The sequence below is a fragment of the Tachysurus vachellii genome, chromosome 22 (assembly GCF_030014155.1).
Source record: "Tachysurus vachellii isolate PV-2020 chromosome 22, HZAU_Pvac_v1, whole genome shotgun sequence".
In the NCBI taxonomy this organism is placed as follows: domain Eukaryota; kingdom Metazoa; phylum Chordata; class Actinopteri; order Siluriformes; family Bagridae; genus Tachysurus; species Tachysurus vachellii.
The window spans coordinates 14,595,714-14,619,380 of record NC_083481.1 but is presented as its reverse complement, the minus strand read 5'-3'; the positions used below and the strand labels follow the sequence as shown (position 1 = coordinate 14,619,380).

Genomic DNA, 23,667 nt, shown 5'->3' with positions numbered 1-23,667 from the left:
TCTCTTCCTCACTCTCTGTCTCTTCCCCTCTCTCTCTCTCTCTCTCTCTCTCTCTCTTTTGCTCTCTCACTCTCTCCCACTCTCCTCTCTCAGCTCACGCTATCCAACACCTCTCAGCTTGTGCCCTTCTCTCTCTTTCTCTCTCTCTCTCTCTCTCGCTCTCTCTCTCTTTCTCTATCTCTCACTCTCTCTCTCTCTCTCTCTCTCTCCATCCCTCCCTACCACTCTCTCTATCATTGCAAACCGTATATTAATAAACATTAATGCAGTTTCACTAGTAGTGGGCGAAAAGCTGTATCGTGTGTCCACCACGTCCAGGGTTTATTGCGTAATAAGAGAGCGCATGTGTGTGTGATACATACATAACCATATATACATTCTTTCTTTACCAGTGGATTCATTTAGAATAATCACACATTAATGAGGCCAGTGCTGTTTAGTGACTGAACTGAAATGTCAAACAAATCGTAACACATGGTTCAATAACGAGAGATCAAAGTGTGTTACTCCTAACTTTACATCGTGCAATTTAGCTTGTGTGACTGAAGTAAAGCCCCCACACACACAGACATGAAGAGGGATTCTCTGTTTGAGTCAGATCTCTGATCATCTGCCCACACACACACACACACACACACACACACACACACACACACACACAGTCACTCTCACATACACACACAAACTATACCACTCAATGTAAAATGAGGTGTCTCCAGAGTGCTCGTATGTATGTGTGTGTCCGTGTGTTTGTGACATTTAAGCTTAATGCTGATAGTTATGTTTTGCACTGTGCCCACACATTTTTTAACAGCTGTGGTAAACTGTCTGTCTAGTCCCAAATACAAAACCAGTGCAATTTTCAGAGCTTTATTTTGAAAATAAATTGACATAGCCTACATGAATATTAATCACAGATTAATATTCATGCTTTCATTTATATCTTTAGAAAACCATTCCAGTCCTTAAATAAATGCTGAAATAAATGAAATATTACAGGTCACACACATTACCAAGGAGACCAGCAATCTGTGTGTGTGTGTGTGTGTGTCTGTGTGTGGGTGTGTGAGCAAAGCAGACAGGGTTGGGCAAGCTACTTTGAAAAAATACACTTAGCTAGGCTATGAATAAAATTAGCTATTGTAATGTTATTTGAAATAACAATTGGAAGGTTTCAGTGTCCATAACCGAGCAGCAATAGTGAAGTTTTTTATTCATTTTAATCCTCAAAGGTTTATTTCTCAGGTGTATGTCACTTAAAAATGTATGCTACATAAATGAATGTAGTGTGAAACCGAAAATACAAATGTTTACCTAAGAGAAAGATGGCTAGAGCTGCACTACAAACTACACTGCAGGAAGCTATATCTATGATTGAGGGATGAATCTGTTCCCCTTTTTTATTTTTAGTGTATGCTGTTTTTTGATGTTATTTTCTAGATTTAAGTACTTCTTTTTCTATCACACATTATGTTTAGAAATATAGCTACGCTAAAGCTATGTATATGAGCCATTAACTCATGTTAATGTCAGATAAATAAACAGGGTTGAGTAAGTAACTAACAGTGTGTTAAAAACAGCAAGAGTATGGTTACGAATCCTTGAATTATTGGAAAATATATGTCTGCCAAAAGAATAAATACAGACAATGTATTGGAAAAATGGTGAATGGAAATGTTTACCTCAGGAAAGTTTAGGTAATCAAGTACTACTTATGTGTATATATAAATAAATAATTTCTTTTTTATTTGGAGCTACTTTAAAAGTTTAAAAACTTGAAAAGTCATCCCTTAAAAGCTTTATAATATCTATACAAAGCAGGATGAGGATGGGTTCCCCTTTGAGTCTGGTTCCTCTCGAGGTTTATTCCTTTGCCATCTAAGGGAGTTTTTCTTTGCCACAGTCACCTCAGTCACCTCAGGCTTGCTCATTGGACAAAAATAAAAATACATTTAAATATATAATATTGATCTTGAATTATTGTATTATATGAATCTTTATATTAACCTTTTGTTTTATGTTTATGTTCTGTAAAGCTGCTTTGAGACCATGTCCATTATTAAAAGCGATATACAAATAAACTTGAATTTGAATTTAATGAGACACGCACCAATATGGACTCCTTAAGCAAGACAAATAAAATTTAGGTTTATTTGACACTACATGGGAAAGCTAATTACCCTGACCAGGATAAAGCAGTTACTGAAGATGAATGTATGAATAAATGAAAGCTTCATAGACAACCAAAACTCCACAGAAACATAGATTAGCTAGATTAATGATAATCTTTTAGATGTTTAGAATGTTTAAAACATCTTTTAGATGTTTTAAATGTTTAGAGCTTATTAGCTTCCATGAGAAATAGTTCCCAGGCTCCACATGCAAGCTAGTTTATAGTTGTAACATCAACTAAAAGTGGTATTAAAATATATTTTGTCTAATAGGTGTTATCTGAAACTGCATGTATTACAAACTACTGCAAGGTTTATCTATTTTCTTTATATAATGCTTGCATTAGACATGTAGCCATGTAAGCTACATTCAAATCAAAGCTATCATTCAGAGAAACATGTTAACTCTAGTACAGTAAAGCTATCCTTTACAAAATGAACTGAGGCAATGTGTATTCTAGTATAACTCCTAACAATCAGTCACAATCTGCCAGACAGACATTTTGTCTTGTAATTCTTGAAGAAACGGCTGCTTAGTTTATCTCCTCCTTTCTGACTAAGCTGCTATAAAACAATAAATAGTCAACTAAGCCATAAACTTCACAATGTCAACTAAATAAAGTAAAGTGTTATATCAGTGATCAGTGCATCGTCTTTTATGAGCAATAAGTCATTATTTCGTAAGCAATAATTTGGGTTAGCTCAAATCTAGCGCTGTCTTTGACTGTCAGCATTAAAGCTAAAAAAAAAAAAACAAGCAACACTTTTCTTTTAAACAGTCTACTTTAACCTTCACATACATTTGTTTGTGTGTCTATGTGTGGTTTTGATGAGAAAAGGCTAATGGTTGGCACCGAACAGATAATGCAGTGTTATTTCACACCCACCTGAACACACTGCATACTATCACACACAAATCAGTCATTTGCATTTGTTTCATAAAATCCACAGAAATACCAATTACCAGCCCTGGTCTTTTTTTCACTCAGGACAGTGCTAAGAGCCATTAGCAGCCATTAACCTTAAGTCAATTGTCCTTACAGACAGAAAATCATAAGCTGATTAATAAAATGCAAAAGGAAAACCCTGTTTTATAAGGAGATGGATTTAAAAAGTAGTAATGATGCATTTATGTTACTGAAGAATGCGGTTATTATTTATACTTCTGATCTTTTATTTGTGTAATTATAATGATATGAAGGTTGTTTGATAGGGGACCCATTATTAGATACTTGCAAATGTGTTGTTTCTTAATTTAAACTTAATATAAAACTGAAAAATCATGAAAAAAATAAAATAAATAAAAGTGAAAAATCATGTTGGATTTCATGTTTAGTATATTTATTAACCTATTATATCCAGCTCAGTTCTTCTTAATCATTGTTCATAAGGAGTTGTCTGTGATTATTTCTTCCAGGATTATTACAATGGCAGAAATCACAACACACACACACACACACACACACACACACACACACACACACACACATATTTAAACTGGGAAATCACAACACACACACGCAGATATTTAAACTGGGAATTCACAACATACACACACACACACACACACACACACACACACACATTTAAACTGGTCACTTGAATAGGAAATGTCAGGGATAAAAACCTCTATAGATAATATTAAATATTATCTATTAAATAATAAATTATCAGATATTATGCTTATTGTTTATGCAGTTGGATTATATTAATACAATTGTACTAACAACACCGGGTGGACTTTATTTTACAGTTAAATTGAGCTAGAAAACGTTTTTGAACTACGTTAATACACAGCGTATGTAATTACTCTTAGCTACCACACGATGGCGATGTAAACAGCGGCCTTGTCATAATCTTACTGAAACATGAAAATAAAAGGTCAGGCATGTAAAACAGTGATGGGTTAAATCTAGTCTATAGATGTATACACACACACACACACACACACACACACACACACACACACAGAATATATATATATATATATAATATACATATATATATATAATATACATATATATATATATATATATATATTTAAGATTTTACAATCCTTAATAATAAAGCACGTTGATCTCATACTTAAATTATCTTCACATAACACAAGGGATTTATACTGAAGTAACAGATCATCAACAGATAAAGATGAAGGTTCTGTGCTAGTGATCAAAAGATTGTGAAATTAATTGTCAGAGGTTAGATAAGATTTATAAAAATGTCATAGCTTTCACAGGAAAGAAATGTATAAAAGATCAGCTGTAGTGTAGTGCAGTTTAAAGAGGAGGGTAAATAGTGATGAATGAAGATACAGGAAATCCATTTACTGGGGTTAAAACAGTGTTCATACGTGAGCTTTTTTAGATTCTGCTTCTTTTGAGTTGTTTTGGCCAAATAAATGAAAACTAAGGTGAAAATGTGGTATCGTTAAGTAAAGAGTGTCGATTGTATGTATATATTGTGACATGGCAATGTTTATGAGCTCAGCCTCAATGCTTTTTCTGTTAATGAGTGAGCCTGCTTCCTGTCAGAGTTACACACAGGGACAGACTGAAAGAATCTGAATGAGAATAAGCAGGCCTAGGTTCACAAAACTTAAACCCTTTATTTCCTGTTGCATAACTTCTTCCCCCCTGTGCTTTTTCTTATTTGGTATTGTCTGAGCAGTGAGTGAGCTCTCCCCTATGAATGACCACATGGTACGCTCCACTGGCCTAAGCCCTCTGTATTCAGTCTCCTAAGTTAGACTGTGTGTGACAGGGATGAGGGGATGAGCTTTGATTCTGTAAAATTCTGTGCCAGGATTTCTGAGCATGATTTCTGATATAGACAGCGAGAGCGAGAGAGAAAGAAGAGAGTATATGTTATGATGGATTTCATTCTTGCTGCTGATGCTTTGCACAGGGTCTAACTCAGGACCCTGAGTTAGGCTTCTCTGTTTCATCATCTGTGTGTGTGTGTGTGTGTACCTGGAGATCACAGGGATCATGAGTTCAAAGGGGGCAAACCTGCACAACAAGCATCAGCCATGTAAGTAAATGCTTAGCTCTTCACTGATCAAAAATTCACAACAAGTGTTTGTTTTATTTACTCTATAGTATAACAGTTGACACTTGGTGTGTGAAGATCTTGTGTGTATAGAGTATGCTATAACACAAAAATCATGATATAAAAATATGATATATACAGCAGTATAAGGCTAACTAAGGCTATTGTATAAGGCTAAGTATAAGTTTCTAAACATTTGAAATACAATAAAAGAGATATATTAAGCCTATGTAGCCTATGTAGGTTAAACAATAAATCATGCTATAATGCCAAAAACAAAAACAAAACAATACAAAGACATACAGATTACAGCTTTGTACAACATACAGATAGATGTTTATACCTTAACGCAGCGTTAAACTTTGTTCCAGACTTTTTTCAATGGTACAACATACATATAATCGAACCAGTATAACTAATAAGAAGATGATTATCACTGCCATTATGTCATTAGTGGATTTGGTCACTAATTCTGACTAATTGAGTTTTGAAAATGAGAATGAGAAATGTTTATGGGCCTCAATACAGCGACATACCTTTAAGCTTCAGTTATTGCTATAGTTTAAAGCTGCAGTCAGAGATTTGGATTTAAATGACACTAACACACTGCTAAGAATAAGATTTCATCTTCAAAACTGAGCCCTGCTTATTTGCAGGGTTCCTTTTCTCCAGGTTCCTCCCCACCTTTCAAATACTCTGGGTTCTCATCGGGTCGCTGGATCCATACTGAGCTCAGCATCTTCTCTCAAGGCCTTTCTGGGTTTCCTCTGGGATCTCTAGTTTCCTCCAACCTCCCAAAAACATGCCTGGAGGTTGATTGGTGCCTCAGGATTGATTGTACATAGATGTGAATCAGGATGTGTGTGATGGACTGGTATCCTCATCCAGGGTGTACTGTAAATGATTTGATAAATAAAATGTGTGCTACAAATCTTAATGCTGCATCAGGATTTTCATTGACAGTCAGTGGATATATGATTATACTGTGCAATACTAAGAAGCATGAGATAAAGGAATATAATTTTAAACTACCTTTGTATGCTTGGGAGAAATCTGCCCCCAACCCTTTGCCTCTGGGTGTGCTGGATTCTAGGGTTCCAAAATTAGACATCTTTGCAAACATTACGCACGCTTGTGGCTTTCACAGTGTCGTAGTATATGGTGCAGAGTTTTCAGGCACTCTTAATTCCTTCCCTTATTTGGAGTCAAATCCCTTCAGGCTCTTTCAGATGATGTGGGTTTCCTCAAAGTGATAATTCAGGCCATAGTGGTTTAGGTAGTTTCTCATAGTGGTTTACTCAATGCAGGGAAATTCCAGCGTTGATGTGATGGAGGTCTTTAAGGAACTGATCAATTTGGGAGGTGTTTGCATCAGAACTGCTGCTCTGCTCAGACTCTACTGTGTGGACTAATGACTAATTGGTTCCCACACAATGCTCAGTCTTTGTGTCGTATTGCGCGCACACACGCACACACACACATACACACACACACACATTTTCAGTATTGTGACCAGAAATTAGATCACAGAACGGTAAATCACATATTATTGTGTCTCGGGGCCAAAGACTCATTGTGATATAGATTAAATTAAGACTCTGGCTCAAGGACGTCATGCTCTAAACCAATCCAGCTGGCATGGCCCTCATGCGCTGAAATGTTTACTTTCCAAGGAACTCTGCTGCATGTCTTGTAATGTGTAAGCCTGCAGCCTTTAGGATGGAGTGTTCACATCATGCCAAAAATAAATTACGCATTGTACCAAACATAAATTACACATTGTACCTCCTCACAGTGATTATTCCAAGTCCCTTCCATAATGCAAGTTATTTTTTGCCGTGCTTGTCGTGTATGCATTGGCCAGTGTCCAGTGTTTAACAGAAGTACATTTTATGAGTGTAGAATTGCGTACTGCAGTCTCTCGACTCATTGCCTGCCGTCGTGGATTCGTAAATAGAGTCAGAGAGTAACTGCCAGCTCTTGACTGCCACAGCTCTGTGTGCCAGACTTAAATAAGTTGGCCAGTAAACTACTCTTGTCCTTTTACAGTATATAGTGCTAAATCACTCTGATGTAGCTCTACAGAGGGAGCATAAAATGAATTGTACCTGGCCATTCTGGAGAACAGCCGTGATTTAGTGGGCTACGCTGGAAAAGATATAGATGCTACGTAGAATGTGTGTAGCTGTGATTTATACGTCAGTGATTTAACTCATCGTGTTCATGCTGTTAAAGGAAAGAAATACATTATAGTAATGAGATGTGGCCTGACATGAAGTTTTCCTATAACAACACATGCTGAATTGCTTTGTTAACATTTTAATATTTAATAAATAGCATCAATGCTGTGGAACATCTGCAAAAAAAAGGTTTGACTGTGGCCACTTTAATAACAGTTCTTCTCTAACTGAGTCAGTGTGACTATTTTTAAGAACACAACACCTGATTCAGACTCGAGTCTCCTAATTGACTGCTCATGCAACTTGTTCTCCGTAAAATCCCCAGACAGACGACCCAACATTTCCCTCCTCGTTTTAATTTTTTAAAATTTGTTCTTCCGTCTTCTCCGCTCATTCTTCATTCCTGTGAGAGACGGTCTTTACTACGCTGCTCTCTAATTGTACAATCTGTTATGTGAGTCTTTGTATAGTGCATCTGAATGGAATTTGACCTATTATTGACCTGCTTTTAAAGACCTCTATTGAGGAGAGGAGAGGGTTAACAATGAGGTCATTGTTGAGAGTATGCAAGATATCTGCTGGTGCTGGGTTGTGCTTCATCTAGCTTCTGATACACACACACACACACACACATGCAGTAGCTCACAGTCTCACACCATCAATAATTAACTCCTGGATCCATGCCAGAATGTGATAGATAGCTCAGCGGTTGAGGCGGAGCAGAGAAGAGATTAAAGGTATTCACTGAGAGATTTTTGCACCCATCAAACGCAAACATTCTTGCACCAGTAAAAAGTCTGAGCTAGATCCTGACAATGTCGGTCTTGCTTTCATAGAGACTGTCCTGTACTCAACCCAAGTCACAATTTACTCATCGTTTCAGCACACTTAGTCGTTTGTCTCATGGTGTCTTACTCATGTCACCTCATAGTCATGCTTCTCTCTTGCTTTCTTATTAGGGATCTAAATCTCCATCAGGATTTCTGAAGAAGTTGACTTGACAGTCAATTGTTATTTAAGTTTACCTCGCTGCACATCCACCACATATCGATCATGTTAAGCTTCAAGGTTTGCAGACTTTAGACGTAACCTTCAGATTTAATGCTATTCAGATGGAGTTGAGTGTGCGTTGGATCACCGGCTCTTGGTGTTATCTCGATCAGTGAATTATTAATGGATACAATTTGAATTTATAATGGAATTATGAACTACTTTATAGATTATCACGTCGCCTTGCGTCGGTCAGCTTTGTGCTCGGGTCTTCTTCCGCGATTATTCGGAGGCTTCGGGAGGAAGGAATTAGTGTTGAGTCTGTAATAAACTCAGAAATAACCCTGACCTGTTAGTTCCTCAGGAGCTCTTGGGTGCATAATTCTGCTCGAGTATAAACCGTTGTAGAAATGAGATTATTTACATTGACATTATTTCCTGTCCGGTGTCATCTAAATGAGGATGAGGTTCCCTTCTGAGTCTGTTTTCTCTCAAGGTTTCATCCTTATATCATCTTAGGGAGTTTTTTCTCACCACCGTCGCCTCCGGCTTGCTCATGAAGCATAGATGTTAGAGAAATTAATTTTACACTTTACTATTTTTATTCTGTTTCTATGCTTCTTTGAAGCTGCTTTGAGACAATGTCAGTCTAAAATGCTATAAAAATTGTAATAGAATTGAATTATGGATAAAATGTTACTTTGCACCCAGAAAATTAACATGTTGCTTTCCTGCATAACTTGACTACCAGTAACTCTCCCTGTCTTAACATCAACGTAACGTTTGGACTTCAGTGGAACGTGACATGTAGTCTTACCTAAATCCAGCTTGGCGAACTCAAACCGATATTATCATCTGATGAAACCGGTTACATTGTGGACAGCTGTTGAATGTGTAAAGCACGCAGACAGCTGCAAGGTCTGGAAAGTGGTTTTATTCCAGCTTACTCCATCATTGCGCACTTCACACTACACTCTTTATATTTGTAATATATTATAATGTTACAAAACAGACACAGAACACACAATGAGTCCACCGTTCACCCGGGCCACACTGTAGGTCACGATCTACAAAAACGATCTACTCTGTGCACACACAAGGAAAATCATTTCTTTTTGTTTGAACTGGTAAATGATACGAAACCATGATAATCACTACAGCCTCTTTTTTTTTAAGTATGTGGGGTTTTCCAACAAACGGCCAGCCAGTTCTCGGCTGGACTGTGAGGTGAGCCGCACCCTGTGCAGAAACCAAAATGACGTATGGAAAAGTTTTAGAGGTACTAAAGGATTGTAGAAAGATAATGAGATTTTGTTGCTTAAGTTTATTTAACAGCAGCTTAGAAGGTAGTTCTTACAATTTGATCTCTTCTTCTCTTCTTCTTCTTCTTCTTCTTCTTCTTTATTATTATTATTATTATTATTATTATTATTATTATTATTATACTAAGAGTTTTCTGTTGAAATTAGGAAGTAAAAAATGTTGTGTAAAAGGGAAAAATCAATCAGTTCAAATTTATTTGTTTAGTGCTTTTAACAGTGGATGCTGTCACAAGGCAGCTTTACATATATAAAATCAGACAGTTGTTAGCATGATCTAAATTTCAGTCCTGGAAGGCAGAAGCATGATGCATTATTCTACTATACTGTTTAATCCAGCCTACATATTCTAATACATATTCTAATATGTTAACATTAAATAGATTTATAATTGTCGAGATGGTGTAGTTTTCTGTGAAGAGCGGTTTATTCTGTTTCCTCTTCAGTGCTTTGTAACAGTCGTTTTCAATCTTGGGAGTGTCCTCAGAACGGAAGGCTTTGTGGAAGGCTTTGTGGTTTCCCAGTGACATGACAAGCTGCATCTGTTTTGTCTTATTCATCTCCAGTGAGAGAAGGAGAGACTGAAAAAAAGGGAAGGAAGCAGGTTTCTAGCTGATGTATGTTATAACGGCCTGTTGATGTTCCACAACATAACAAAATGGACGAAATTGTGTTTTCTTGGTATTGGAGCGATAAAACATTTCAAGAAATGCTGTTATAGAAAAATCAACAATTTCTTTTTTCAATAACACTGTGCATTGTGTTTTACTCCTAAAATTGTTATTACTGCACTTTCTTATACAGTTGTATGAGATTATATATTAGTTACTATAGTTAGGTATATAGATGCCTTTATTTGTCACATATACATTACAGCATAGTGAAATTCTTTCTTCGAATATTCCAACTTTTTTTTTCTTTTTGGAAGTTGGTGACAGCCATGATTCAGAGCCCCTGGAGCAGAGAGACAGTTAAGGGCCTTTCTCAGGGGCCCAACAGCGGCAGTTTGGCAACCCCGATCCTCTGATCAACAACCCAGAGCTTTTTACACCGTGCATAGCATTCTGCATTTGCTAGATATGCATTGTGGATAATGTTATATAATGTTAGGAATCATTCGTCTCCCGTAATCACTTTATCCTGGAGAGGATCTTAACACATGTACACAAATTGGACATCTAGCTCTTTGCATGTTGCTAAATCTGTAAATTTGTAGCTGATTGGCTGAATGTGATTAAAGTAAAAATAAATCTGTAATTAATTGAATAATCAGGTAGTTTAAACACACTCATGCACACACACACACACACACACACACACACACAGCCTTCATGTGCACACCAGAACAGAACTCATGCCAATTTACACTTCTTTCTGTTGTTATCCTGCAAACCTTTCCAGTGACTCAGTGCAGTAGTTTTTCCATCAAGAGTTGTCTTTATATTGTCTTTCGACGGTGGTATTCAGCTTGATTCTTGACGTGATTCTTGTTGAATGGAAGAAAAGCACTGAGGGGAAAAAAACATTCTGCCAGGCTGTTGTGGTTATCTCAGGAAAAAGAATCGAGTAAGATGACCTTTGTGTTGCTCAGACTTGTGCCGCCTCTTCCCTTGTGTATCGAACAGGTTCACTAGCGCTCATGAAATATTTATGACAGTCTGTCAGTGGCAACAGTTGGACTCAGGGAAAGAACAGACCATGTACTAGAATGGACACTTGTACGATTTATCTAAAGCATTGTTGTTATTATTATAATCAGCTTCAATATCAGCTATACTGATCGATCCTGCTTCCTCCAGGACTGTGTGCTATGATTTATTTTAGTAAAGAAAAGCATAAAACTATAAAAGTAACCATGTTAACCATGATAACTTACAGTTAATACTGTCCTTAATACTGAGAAAGGTTAGTTCCTGTAATCACTTGTTATTGGTCCTTTTTTTTCCTCCTTTGTGTTTTGTAGTATAAAAATTCAGCTTATCGCTGTGTTTTGAAACTATGCAGTGTGAAGTTCTCTGTCCCGAAGACTTTCCCGTGTCACTGGAGGCTCCTTCCATGAGAAATAAGCATCACTTTACAGAAAACTTCACCCAATTAACAAGTAAATAACAACATATATTAAACATTTGTTTATTAGCATTAGATTATGTACATGCTCTGCTATGTAAGTATAAGTACCATGAATGGTAGATCATTATTTTATATATATATAGCCCTGTGATGGGTTGGCACTCCGTCCAGGGTGTATCCTGCCTTGATGCCCGATGACGCCCCGTGACCCGAGGTAGTTCGGATAAGCGGTAGAAAATGAATGAATGAATGAATATATATATATATATGAAATTATCTATTATTATATATCATTTAATGATTGCGTTTGACCACAATACCCTATTAGCAAGTGTCCATTTATCAGCACTGGGATTTGAACTCGCAACCTATTGATTACCTTTCAGACCTGCTGAGTCAGCACTTCTTTTCCTGATACCTAGAGTTATTACTTCTCAGGTCTTTAGACATAACCAAATCTGAGCTGACGAGGTAAGGAAGTGGCTCTGAAGGGGAAAACAAAGGGGATTTCCCCAAAACACCACACTGCACCCCACTGATCTGAAGTCAGTTTGTGTGTATTAATGTTTTCAGTTGAACCGTAATAGCTGACCTGAGATCAGTTCCTGCGAGAGGCTGAAAGAGGGCAGTTGGATGCAGCGTGCACTGAGTGTCGGTGTCAGTCGGCTCACACGATTGGCTAGAGATGAAATGCTGAGTCATAACCAGAGTAATAAGTGAATAAAGACATAAAGGGATTAAGAAAGTTCAGACATGCAGCCCGGCCATATTTAATCTCAGCTGGTTCACTGTTATGCAGTATGCATAAAAGTGTACAGTATAATTCAATGATACTGTCAAGTTTAATAAGGGCATCTGCCAAATGCTGTAAAATGTAATTCAATAATACTGTCACGACATTAATATTTTTCCAGGAAAGTTGTGCAAGTGACACATCAGATACACATTACATAGCGTTTGTTCACTCTGGATGTAGTGTGCCTTAATATTTTCAGACCAAATGGTGGTCTCGCTGTGTTAAAAGAATCTTTACAACTATGTACCATGCTGAACACTACATTGGTTCTTTAACCACAGACTGAAGACTGTCCTTATTTTTGTTTATGTGGTCGAAAATTGCTTTAAAGCATCTGGAAGGGTCATTTTCTCTAACCTTGTGCTGGTCAGGAAGAGCCTGTGGGAGTGTTTTTATTGTAGCTCATCTATAAAAACCAGCATAAAAAACCCACAGTCACTCCGAGCAGCTTATGGGATGTAGCTTAAATGAACTCTGGGGTTTAAAGCACTGTCTGGTGCTTCTCTTGGGAAACACTGGAACACTAGTTTCCTGTGTCCCTTCTACCGCACTGCTTTGAGATGATCTGTAGTGTTTGTTCTCAGAGAGAGATACAGCAATAAGTTTTGCAGTGTGCCTGTGGTGTTTTTGCAGTTCCTATCCTTGTCTCTGGGGAATATCAAGCCTGAGTGCTTTTTGTGGAAAATGGAAAGTGGAAAATGTTATGTGTAAATGGGAAAAAGCAAACGGTTGCCAAGACAGTGTCACTCTGGCTTTATTCCCTGTGCTTTGTCAGAGGGGTGCGGTGAAGTAAGGACATAGCAGAAATCTGTATGTATATTATGGTTTCTATAGTAACGTATACGTTCTCGTTGACCTGTACGGCAGATGCAACACTTGCTTTCAGTTAGGAGATTTTTAGAAGGGAGTCTTTAGTGTTGGTCCTGCAGTGTTAGAGAGAGAGAGAAAGAAGTTGATAAGGAACTTTGCTATATGAGAATTTAATCATCTAACAATAACATTCAGTAAAAACAGAATGTGTTTTTATTCTAATCATTTGCATTTGCTCTGAGACATTTTAAAAACGCAAAACCTCCAGGAAAAAACTATAGGTCAGGATATAACAACGTTACTTTAGCAGCATTAATGACCTGTGTGTGTGTGTGTGTGTGTGTGTGTGTGTGTGTGTGTGTGTGTGTGTGTGTGTGTGTGTGTGTGTGTGTGTGTGTGTGTGTGTGTGTGTGTGTATTAAATGCACTCTTTTGTAATGGTACTGTGGCTTTTCTAAGAAGCAGCTCTGGGTTTGGGTTTGTTAGCGTGGGCGAGTCTAATTTGAGCGCCGTGCCATGTCCGGTAGTTAGGCTCAAATCTGTCTCTTTACTCCAATGCCAATCCCACAGAGAGAATAAAGGAGAGAGGAAGCAGTGAAGAAAGAGAGGTTTGGACTAAATAGACATGGTGTGACATAACGAGGGAGAGTACGCTGAACTAAGATCAGATGTGATTTGGCACATTTGTCACATTAAGTGTGAGAATCTGACTTCAGATTAGTGTGTGAGAACTAAAGGAGAGTCCTCTCATTCAGCTTATTGTAAGCGTAACCGGTTAAGACCTGAACTTTTTTATTTATTCATTTATTTTTATTTCATTTGTAATGTTTTTTCACTATTAACAAATAAGTATGGAAAAGGCATTTTTCAAACAAAAACATTATGCATTCCGGTGCAGCAGTGATTTAATTAGTTTTTAATTTCTTTTAAACTTTTACCAATGCAAACACAAACGTATTAACTTTCTTTGACCGCTGTACTCATGTTTTGATGCTTTGGCTAAATCTACATCCTCCTCTGAATATTGAGCTTCATTTTGTGTTAATTTCTGAAAGTGCAAAATCCTAGAGTGGCTGATTTGTTAACCAGTCAGTGGACTTTCTCTTAATTATGCATTTTAATAAAGAAACATTGTTTTTCTGACACTGAATTTTGTGACATACATTCCAAAAGACGCAGATATAAAGGAGTTAAATAAATTGACTGTTTAGAATCATTAGAGAAAAGGACTTCAATAACACAGTGGCCTCTTTTCTTACCAAATTAGATGCTCAAAATATATTTCTCTAGTAAAAGCCACCAGAAATGTATGTATGTGTGTGTACATGTCCACAGGATGTGTGTGTGCTGCAAGTGATTTGTTGTCATTATTAATCAGACCCCTGCTGTCTCTCAGCCTGACCAAAGGTGAAATACGCCATCCTTCTTTATGTAACCTGTGGACACAAGCCGTGCTTCATACGCTCCAATCCTGTGCAAATGCCACGCCATGCCAGGTTAGTGGGCGTCCGGATGTGTGTCACTTTTATTTTCAGCGGGTGGCTGAGCTTGTGAGCGCTAACAGGCTGTAAAGTGGAGAAATAAATCCCATAACGTGAAAGATGAGGGTTTGAGACAACCTACTGTGAGAGCTCTTGAGCCGTTCCGCAAAGCCGGGCAATTAACCCTGAGTTAGTTCAAAGGAAGAACGCAGTGACCCTGCTTCTCCTTCCTGGCCTGTTGTGTGGCTACTCGGCTTGTTAAAGATGGTGAGCAGGATGCTGGTGAACAATGTGCCACGCAGCATATATCTCTTATGTATAAGTCTCTTGGTAGGATGTAGTGTTCTTCCCTTTTCCACGCATGGTTATATAAAAGCAGCACCTGGAGACCATGCTTTAATATTTTAAGCTGTGTTAGGTCAGATATAACAGCATGCCATTTAAGATTGACCTGACTCCTTTCAGTATGAGATCTATCAATCAATCTAGGACCAGCTACATTTCCTACATTGTATGGAAGAGTGATCACAGCTATAAAAAGCAACACAGCTACATAGATTACTTAGAAAAGCATAAGAAAGGCTTTTTTTTTTTTTTAAATTTATTGCATAAGCAAAATCATCATTTTTTTTTTTTTTTATTGATTTGTGATGGTGTGAAGCTGCTTAGCACTTACATTTATTTATGTTAATTTAGCCTGAAATAAAATGGAGGACTATCCTGCTTCCTCCATTCAAAAACCATAAGGCAGGGGGTCACAAACCTTTGCACACTATAGCAGCCTATATTTTGCAATATATATATATATATATATATATATATATATATATATATATATATATATATATATATATATATATATATATATATATCTATAAAATATTTATTCGAGTTAGAACATGGCCTCCTAGGCAAGTTCTGCTTGCAATATTTACAGTTATGTTGACTCGATATATCAGGCATCCACTGATGAAGCTAGTAAATATCACTAGAGCTAATAAAGCATAGGACTGACCTTTACAACACTGATGGGGATTATTCTGAGGGGAAATGGCAAGAAGAGATGATGAGGGCATGATATAAACAGCACGGGAATGCAGCATTAGTACACACACAGGCTGTCTGATAGCCAGAGAGTGAGTCACAATGACATCTTCGTCCGCTGGCTGACTCGCCGTCCTCACACACCACAGGGTCACTGACTGTTCCTGATCTGCCTGCAGAGAGCACACTCTCTGTTGCCAAATGTGACAAGTCATATTTTTTCAGAAAACTGAAACAAAAATCCAGGATGCCTGCCTCGTTAGTCATCACGTTTTCATTATTACTGAACAACCGACTGAAAAACGCAGGCTTTTTTTTTTCTTCTGGCAGACGAAGGACAGGAATTCCCCAGATTTACACGTCTGTGTTCAAAGTTTTGAGTGAAAATAATTGGACTGAATGAGATTTGTTTAGTTTGATGTGACTCCACATCCTTCACAAGCCTTCACAGTACATTTCACAGTGTGACTGCATACCTGAAAAAATCCACATGAACGTCTCTGAGACGGAAAAAAAACGACGCTAATCTTATTAACTATGATCCGCACGAATAAGCCGCAATCTGAAATATTAGCTAACATGATAAACTCTCTCAAGTGAAATATTGTGATGATATCTCTTGATTATCAGTCAGATTTGTTTGAGAGTGTTACATATGAGCCAGTAATAGAAAGATATCAGTATTAAAATGTAAATACTAAGCTGGCTAACAATAAAAGCGAAAAAACAAAGGCTTTGATTATTCTGTTATATTCTGACCTAAAATTTTGTATACTGTTCTAATACATGTGGAAATTACGACAGTCATTTGTACCATGCACAAGCTCATCTGCATCAGGGACTTTGTTTTATGTGCTCTAGTGTGTGCCGTAGTAATGAATCTACACATGTGGAAGCCATGTGAACTGTCATCTTTTCCCACCACGGCTAGTCTTTATATTCTTACTAATTTAGCCAAGACTTACTGTAGAAACCCAATCCAATTAGCCAAATCTAGGCCTGTACGCTCTAATTACACCTTAATCCCAGAATGCTGTTTTTGTGTGGTTCGATGTATTGACTGTTTTTAAAAGGAAAAGCCTCGCTGTGGCATTTTAACGCAGCGTTCTCAGCCCTGGTTAAAGAGTAGAGCCATTGTGTTAAACATTTGAACAGTTTTAATGCTTGAACACCTTTAGAAAGATCCTTTTAATTAGATGATTAGTTTAACCAATTTTGTTAAAATAAATAAATAAATATATAAATAAATAAATATGCAGGACACAGCTTTACAAGTTGTTTTTTTGTTTTCTTTTTTCTTTTCGGTAGCTTAATGAATGCCTGTATGACTCCATGGGAGCCATGAATCCACACACAAGGGCACTAAAGTGCAAACACAAAAATTTTCAATTAGCTTTGTGTTTATTATTTTTTTTTTAATTGATTCATTATTTATTTATTTATTAATTTATTTTAGGTTTATAGTCTGGCCAAATCCCAAGTTGCTACCTATTCATCATATATGCTCACATTATACATTATATGAAGTGCTGCACTAAATTCTTTTAGAGATAAAAGAAATTAAAAGAATCATGAATCATGTAAAAAGGAACATGTGAAGATAAATGAGTCATGTTAAACCAATTGCGTGAAACATAAACTTGGAGTGTCTAAATGCAGGTTTCTGTAAGGTTCTTGTTTCTGTTGCATATACAGTATTGGTGGTTATAATTACCCATGAGTCATTTACTCCGACTCCTGTGTGTGCCTCCATAAATAGCTTAGCGGCCGAGGTCTTGTGTTCGAGCAGAGGGTCAGGCTACTCATCTGACTAATGGATGATGCAGAGACAAAACAAGTGGCCACTACTTCAGTAGTGAAATGCATTCTCATATAATGCTGATTAAGACATACAGAGCCATAGGCGCATACCCATGCACACACACACACACACACATTATGTTAACAGTACATCCAGTACTTCCTTCTCTTCAAAACGTTAACCCATTAGCTGTGGGGTGTAAATGTAACTGATATACAAAAACGAGCTGGGTTTCATTGTTTAAGCCACAGTTCCATAATGCACACCTTGGTAGATATTTCTTCATCTTGTTTTTCTTTCCTCTCGTGCCTCTCCTCTTTAGGCTATTACCCTGCTCCTGATGTGGGGAGGAAATGTGATTGCACTTCCAACCCAATCAGATTAGCAGCCATGGAATTGACAGATGCTGTGACTGAACTGCACACTTTGACAGATTTACAGCAATATGAGATGACTGAGTGCGATGTGTGTGTTTGTGTGTGTTTTTGTGTTTGTGTGTGTAAACCAACATTATGAGTCGCTACCTACGGACCTACCTGCAGATAGAAAGATATCGAAGCCAGAAGTAGACGATCCATTTATTTTAATAGGGATTACATTTTATGAAGTAAAACTGAGCCCTAGTACAACTTTTGGCACCAGCGACGGCGCAATGGCTGACTGTTGCTCCCTGGTGGTGGTTTATGTATTTACCATTCATGCACTCCAGGCAGGAAACTGAAACCTCTAAGAAGTGATCACTAATTAGTCTGGGAAATCTCTGCTTGTTGCATTTTTTTTTGTGTGTGTTTCCTAGCTGAAACGGAGAACGCTCTGAGGCTTCCGGACATGGACGCGGCCCAGCAGCTGAGGCTCAGAGAAAGACAGTGCTTCTTCGAGGAGGCCTTCCAGCACGACGTGGACGTCTATTTCTCCTCGGCACACTTGCAGATAGACTACAAGAGGGGTGCGTAAAGCACAGACACTGAAAAATTACTAACAAATGTGCTTCTTCTGATAATTTTTCTGAAGTTTTTTTCCCCCATGCTCTGTAGCTCCCATGAGCAGCATTTCATCCATGGAGGTCAATGTGGACATGCTGGAGCAAATAGACCTTTTGGACATCTCCGATCAGGAGGCCCTGGATGTTTTTCTTGCCTCGACCGAGGAGGACGCAGCATGTTCTTGTCCACTAGAAGGTCGAAAGAGACATCTTACAAGCATAAATCAGATTATATGAATTACAGATGGTAGAAGAATATGAAAATCTGTAATTCATATAATCTGATTTATATGTCTGTAACATTGATAAACACTTATTTACTGATTAATGACTGAAACCAGGATAAAGACCTTACTGAACCGTCCCTCCTGAAATCCACTGAATTTTATTTGTGAAAGGGTTTTTGTCTGAATGCAGGTTGCGATGATGTCAGATGACACATCTTGAACCAAATCTGCCAAAAATGTTTGGCAGATTTGGTCCAAGATGGCAGATTTGGACCCTTTCACAAATAAAATTCAGTGTTTATAAGTGTTTATTAATGTTACAGACATATCCGATAGCTTGACTTCATTCTTATATATTTGTAACAGAAACATTGTATGGTTGTGTAAGTTATAAAGCGCTTTTCTAATAACCGAAGTCACTTTATTATGCAGAGCGTTACATGATCCTTTTAACTGTGATGTCAGTGTGAGTGTATTATACTACTTTAACCTGAGCCCACATTTAATAATAATAACATAAATGAAAATACAATTCAAATACAAAAACTTCCTGACTTCCCAAAAACATGCGTGTAGGTTGAATGGTGACTATATATTAATTTGTGTGTATACGGTGCTCAGAGATGGACAGGTGTACAATGTAGGTTAAATTCCCAGCTCCGAATCCATCACAACCCTGATCAGGATAAAGAACTGAACTGAAGATTAAATCTCAAGCAAAACTTGTTAAAATGCTAAAAGCAGTAAGGAGTAAAGTGTAAAAAAAATTTGTGATCTCTAACATGATACAGAATTTTAATATCACATCCATCTTTGGTGATGACACTAATTTCTGGAACTGCGATTTCTCTCACTCTAGGTCTCGGTTGCAGTAGCGACATTGATGCTGCACTGAGGGAAGAAATATCCATGAGAGCTTCAGACACTGGTGAGCTCAAATCACGGATATCCTCCACTTCCTCCACCGCCACCTCTGACAGCCAGGGGGAGGATGGAGCAGAAACCCCTGTGGTCCAGTCAGATGATGAAGATGCTCACAATGAGGATGATGATGATGAAGAGCTTTTGAGAAATGGGACACCTCCAGCCAACAGTGTGGGAGAAGAATCTGAGCTGTCGTTATGAGTGACATCATTACTTACTACTACTGAACCCCAGTGTTTGTGTGCTGTTAAAGACTTTCTCTGGTAGGTCACCTGGTTCTAGCCTGGTTCCATGTACCATAAACTTAAAACGGATCCTAGTGCACGTATTTCTTTGTCTGCCTCGAAAATCTCCGTTCACCTGAACTTCTGCTGTAGATAAAAGCGCTTGCTTGCGTATATGTCGTGCTTCATCTTGTATTGATTTTTCATAGCTGTATGATGGGAGAGTAGCAAAATCTTTAAAGAAAAAATTACCATTAATGATGCAGATATTAAAATGTACTGTTTTAATATGTAAGAGAAAGCTTAGTTCCTCTGCCACACAAAATGTGCATTACTACACTGTGCATTACTGTCTGTCTTACTCTTCATGCCTCAACAGTACTTTATTATTATTATTATTATTATTTTTAATATCAAAATAAAGGCAAATTAAACTTTTTGGTGTTTGAATATAATGCATGTTTACCTGTAGTATGTATTAACTAATGAGAGCTAATGAAAGGCAGCGTGGAATATAATTACAGAGACTAATTAACTTCACACTGTTTGCTGTTATTAACTACATGCACATGTAGTGTGGCAAAATTGCTATAATAATGCTGATGTAATACCCATTTACACCTCTTTTGAAGAGAAATATTTTCCTCTCAGAATTGCATTTCTTTTGTCTTGGCAACTATAAATACTTTATCTAAGTTTATCTCACCCTAACCCTAAACCTAGCCATTTTATCTTTGGTCATAAAACACTTAGCTTAAATACTTTATTGTATCGTATATCATTTTGCCTGGAAAAGAATCAGAAATGCCAAACATTTAAGCTACAGCCACCTAATTATAGTTAGTTAAATGGAGTCCTTAGGATACTGGATGAGGTCTCTTACTCATATACGATAATTCTCGATCAAGACTGAAATTACATTATTGATACTAATACTATGATGAAAAAAAGTGTTTCCTCAACTCCGAAATCCTGATTCCCCTCGTGTCTATACTCATGAAACATAATGATCCATGTTTAAATTATTCCTGTAGGAATGTTTCAAGACACATGATAAATGACAATCCAAACAAAAGTGTGTTTTGTTAGTGATTAAAGAGCAACATGTCACATTTACACCACTTACATTTCATGTCGTGGAACATCCAAGTTACAAATTTACTCCTGTCATCATTCATAACAGCTAGAAATAATCACCGATGCCTCTTTTCTCACCTTACCGAGTGACCACAAATCTTTCCATCCTGAAGACTTTCCTACGTCACAGGTAAAGTTAAAAATGTTTGTGGCATGTACAAAGTACACTCTAACTGCAAAAAGTGTAGTAAATAAAATAAAAGAATTTCATTTCCGTTTACTTTCTGAAAGTGAAAGCATTCTCTAGTGAGCACATAGAGATGTTTTCTACAAATGTTTTGTTTTTGGTTTATCATCTTTAATTATAAACCATTATTCAGGGTTTCCATTCACTCTGTGGTTTGGTCCTGTTAAGTGGTAGGAAAAAAAACCCAAAACAACAAGGTCAAGCAAACGGGACAAAAACCCGTTTCACAGCTTCACGCGATGAGAATGTGATCAAGTGATAAACACACTGTGCAGTGATAAAGTTCAAACTCTAACCCAGACTTGCTAAGCCTTCCTCTTGCTTCACTCTCATTAGTGCTGTGAGTATTAAACAGCGTGCTCATTTATTACTGCGTAAACACAAAAGATTAATGCAAGGTCATTTAACAAAGGAATTTGAGGCAGTCTGCCAAAGTCGCTGGATTAATAGTGGATTAATAGGCCGCACAACCAATTCACAAGTCACTATTTCACATCAGATCATTAACACTTTGAAAAAGCAGCATGACTCCATTGGTTGTTTCTCAGGAATATCCAAAATACAAGCCTACTTGACGCTAGGAATCACTTTGGATAGACTTTATGAGCAAATCTGACAGAGAATTAGTGTAAAAAAAACTTACAAAAAGACCACTTACTCTGGAAATTGCTTCCAAAAATGCTAAATAAATGTATCCTCAATTCAAACACCTTCTTATCAGAAGGTCCTAATGCTTATGAGTGCAGGGGAATATCTTTAAAATTGTGATGTATAAAGTATTAATCATGTATAAATATTTTCCATTTTATGGATCACTAATAACAATGATTATGAGGCATGTTTTAACCCAGTAAACTCCTTAACTAAGCGTGTTAGTCTTGATCAAATAGTTAACAGATAAAAACTTGGTGATCCATTTTTATTGATGATTTTATCAATGGAAAACCACATTTTTGCATTTTTTTTACTAGCTCCTTCCTTATCTACTGTTAAAGTGCAAAAGTTTGCACACCCTCACTATGAAACACCAACAAGGCATTATAATATATACGGTCAACAAAAGTAGTCACAATGTCTTAAATGTAAAGTAGGAATAAAGACTGATCATTTTGAATTTGTTGGATCTGTCAAGCAGTTACTTCCCCAGTTATGTTTGGTTGTGTCTTTGTTTACATTTTCATTCAATTTCTGTATAGTTATACATATATATATATATATATATATATATATATATATATATATATATATATATATATATATATATATATATATATATATAGCTGCTATCCCTGTGCTGCTCTGTTCTCTAATAAAGTTCTCTAATAAAGCAAATTTCCTCGTTGTGGGAAGAATAAAGAATGATCTTATCTTAAAAGTTGTACGAAATGTCCATATTTTCTGTCGTGGGTCTTTTGAGAGCTGTTTTTCTGATCCTATAAACTTTCGATTCGCACAGAAAAGGGGGAATATGATTTTAATAATTTCTCATCATCAATTCGAGTTATTATTGCATTCCGATCATTCTCAGCCAGACGGGTTTAACTTGAAGGACGAGAAGTTTACGTGGTATATAAACATGGACCTGACGTGTTCTGTCAGATTTATAGCCTACGATTAAAAAGCTCTATGCTTCCAGTAAATAGCCAACATCTTTGTACGCGTTTAAATAACAAGCCTGTTATCCCAGTGGTCTATAAGGGGTCTATAATGTGGTCCCAGGCTGCAACAACATTGATCAGTCTTATGTTAGCTCACTAATTAAAGGTACAGAGGTGAAAAGAAGGGAATATTTTCAGGTGTGTAAGGAAGATCTTTTTTTTTTTTTTTTAGAAGTAAACGTATCAGTTGTGACTGTTAGTGGATTAAACGCAAGTGGAAGTGGAAGTGAGCCCTGGATGCCCCTTGTGTTGGGTTGCATTGGTGGCACACAAGAGCTTCTCCAAAACACGAGGCCATCTTGTTGGAGAAACAGCTCGCTCTGTGCTCACCAAAACATTCAGTACACATCCTAAAACATACGTCTGAACGCTCTAAACTACTGCATTCACCCAAACGAAGAAGACGTACGCGAACTTGACGTGTTTTTCTACGTTTCCGAAGGCCTATTTGTCGATGACAGTTCGCGCTGTAAGATTCGCGACCGCTCTCGAATAGAATCAACTGACTGGTTTTTTTTTGTTTTTTTTTTTCCCCCTCCACACGTCCCGCCTCCGACGCAGGCCAACGCCCAATCGCGAAGCGCATTCACGGATACGTAATGACGTTTCCGCTGCCGCG

General features: G+C 37.3%; 1 protein-coding gene across 1 annotated transcript; it reads left to right on the top strand.

The window, feature by feature from the left end:
• Positions 1-4,887: 4,887 nt before the first annotated feature.
• si:ch211-253b8.5 (dysbindin) lies at positions 4,888-21,413 on the top strand. The gene is made up of 4 exons (XM_060858412.1): positions 4,888-5,201; positions 18,506-18,655; positions 18,744-18,887; positions 19,778-21,413. The coding sequence occupies exons 1-4, from the start codon at positions 5,159-5,161 to the stop codon at positions 20,041-20,043; spliced, it is 603 nt and encodes a 200-aa protein (XP_060714395.1). The 5' UTR covers positions 4,888-5,158; the 3' UTR covers positions 20,044-21,413.
• The last annotated feature ends 2,254 nt before the right edge of the window (positions 21,414-23,667 follow it).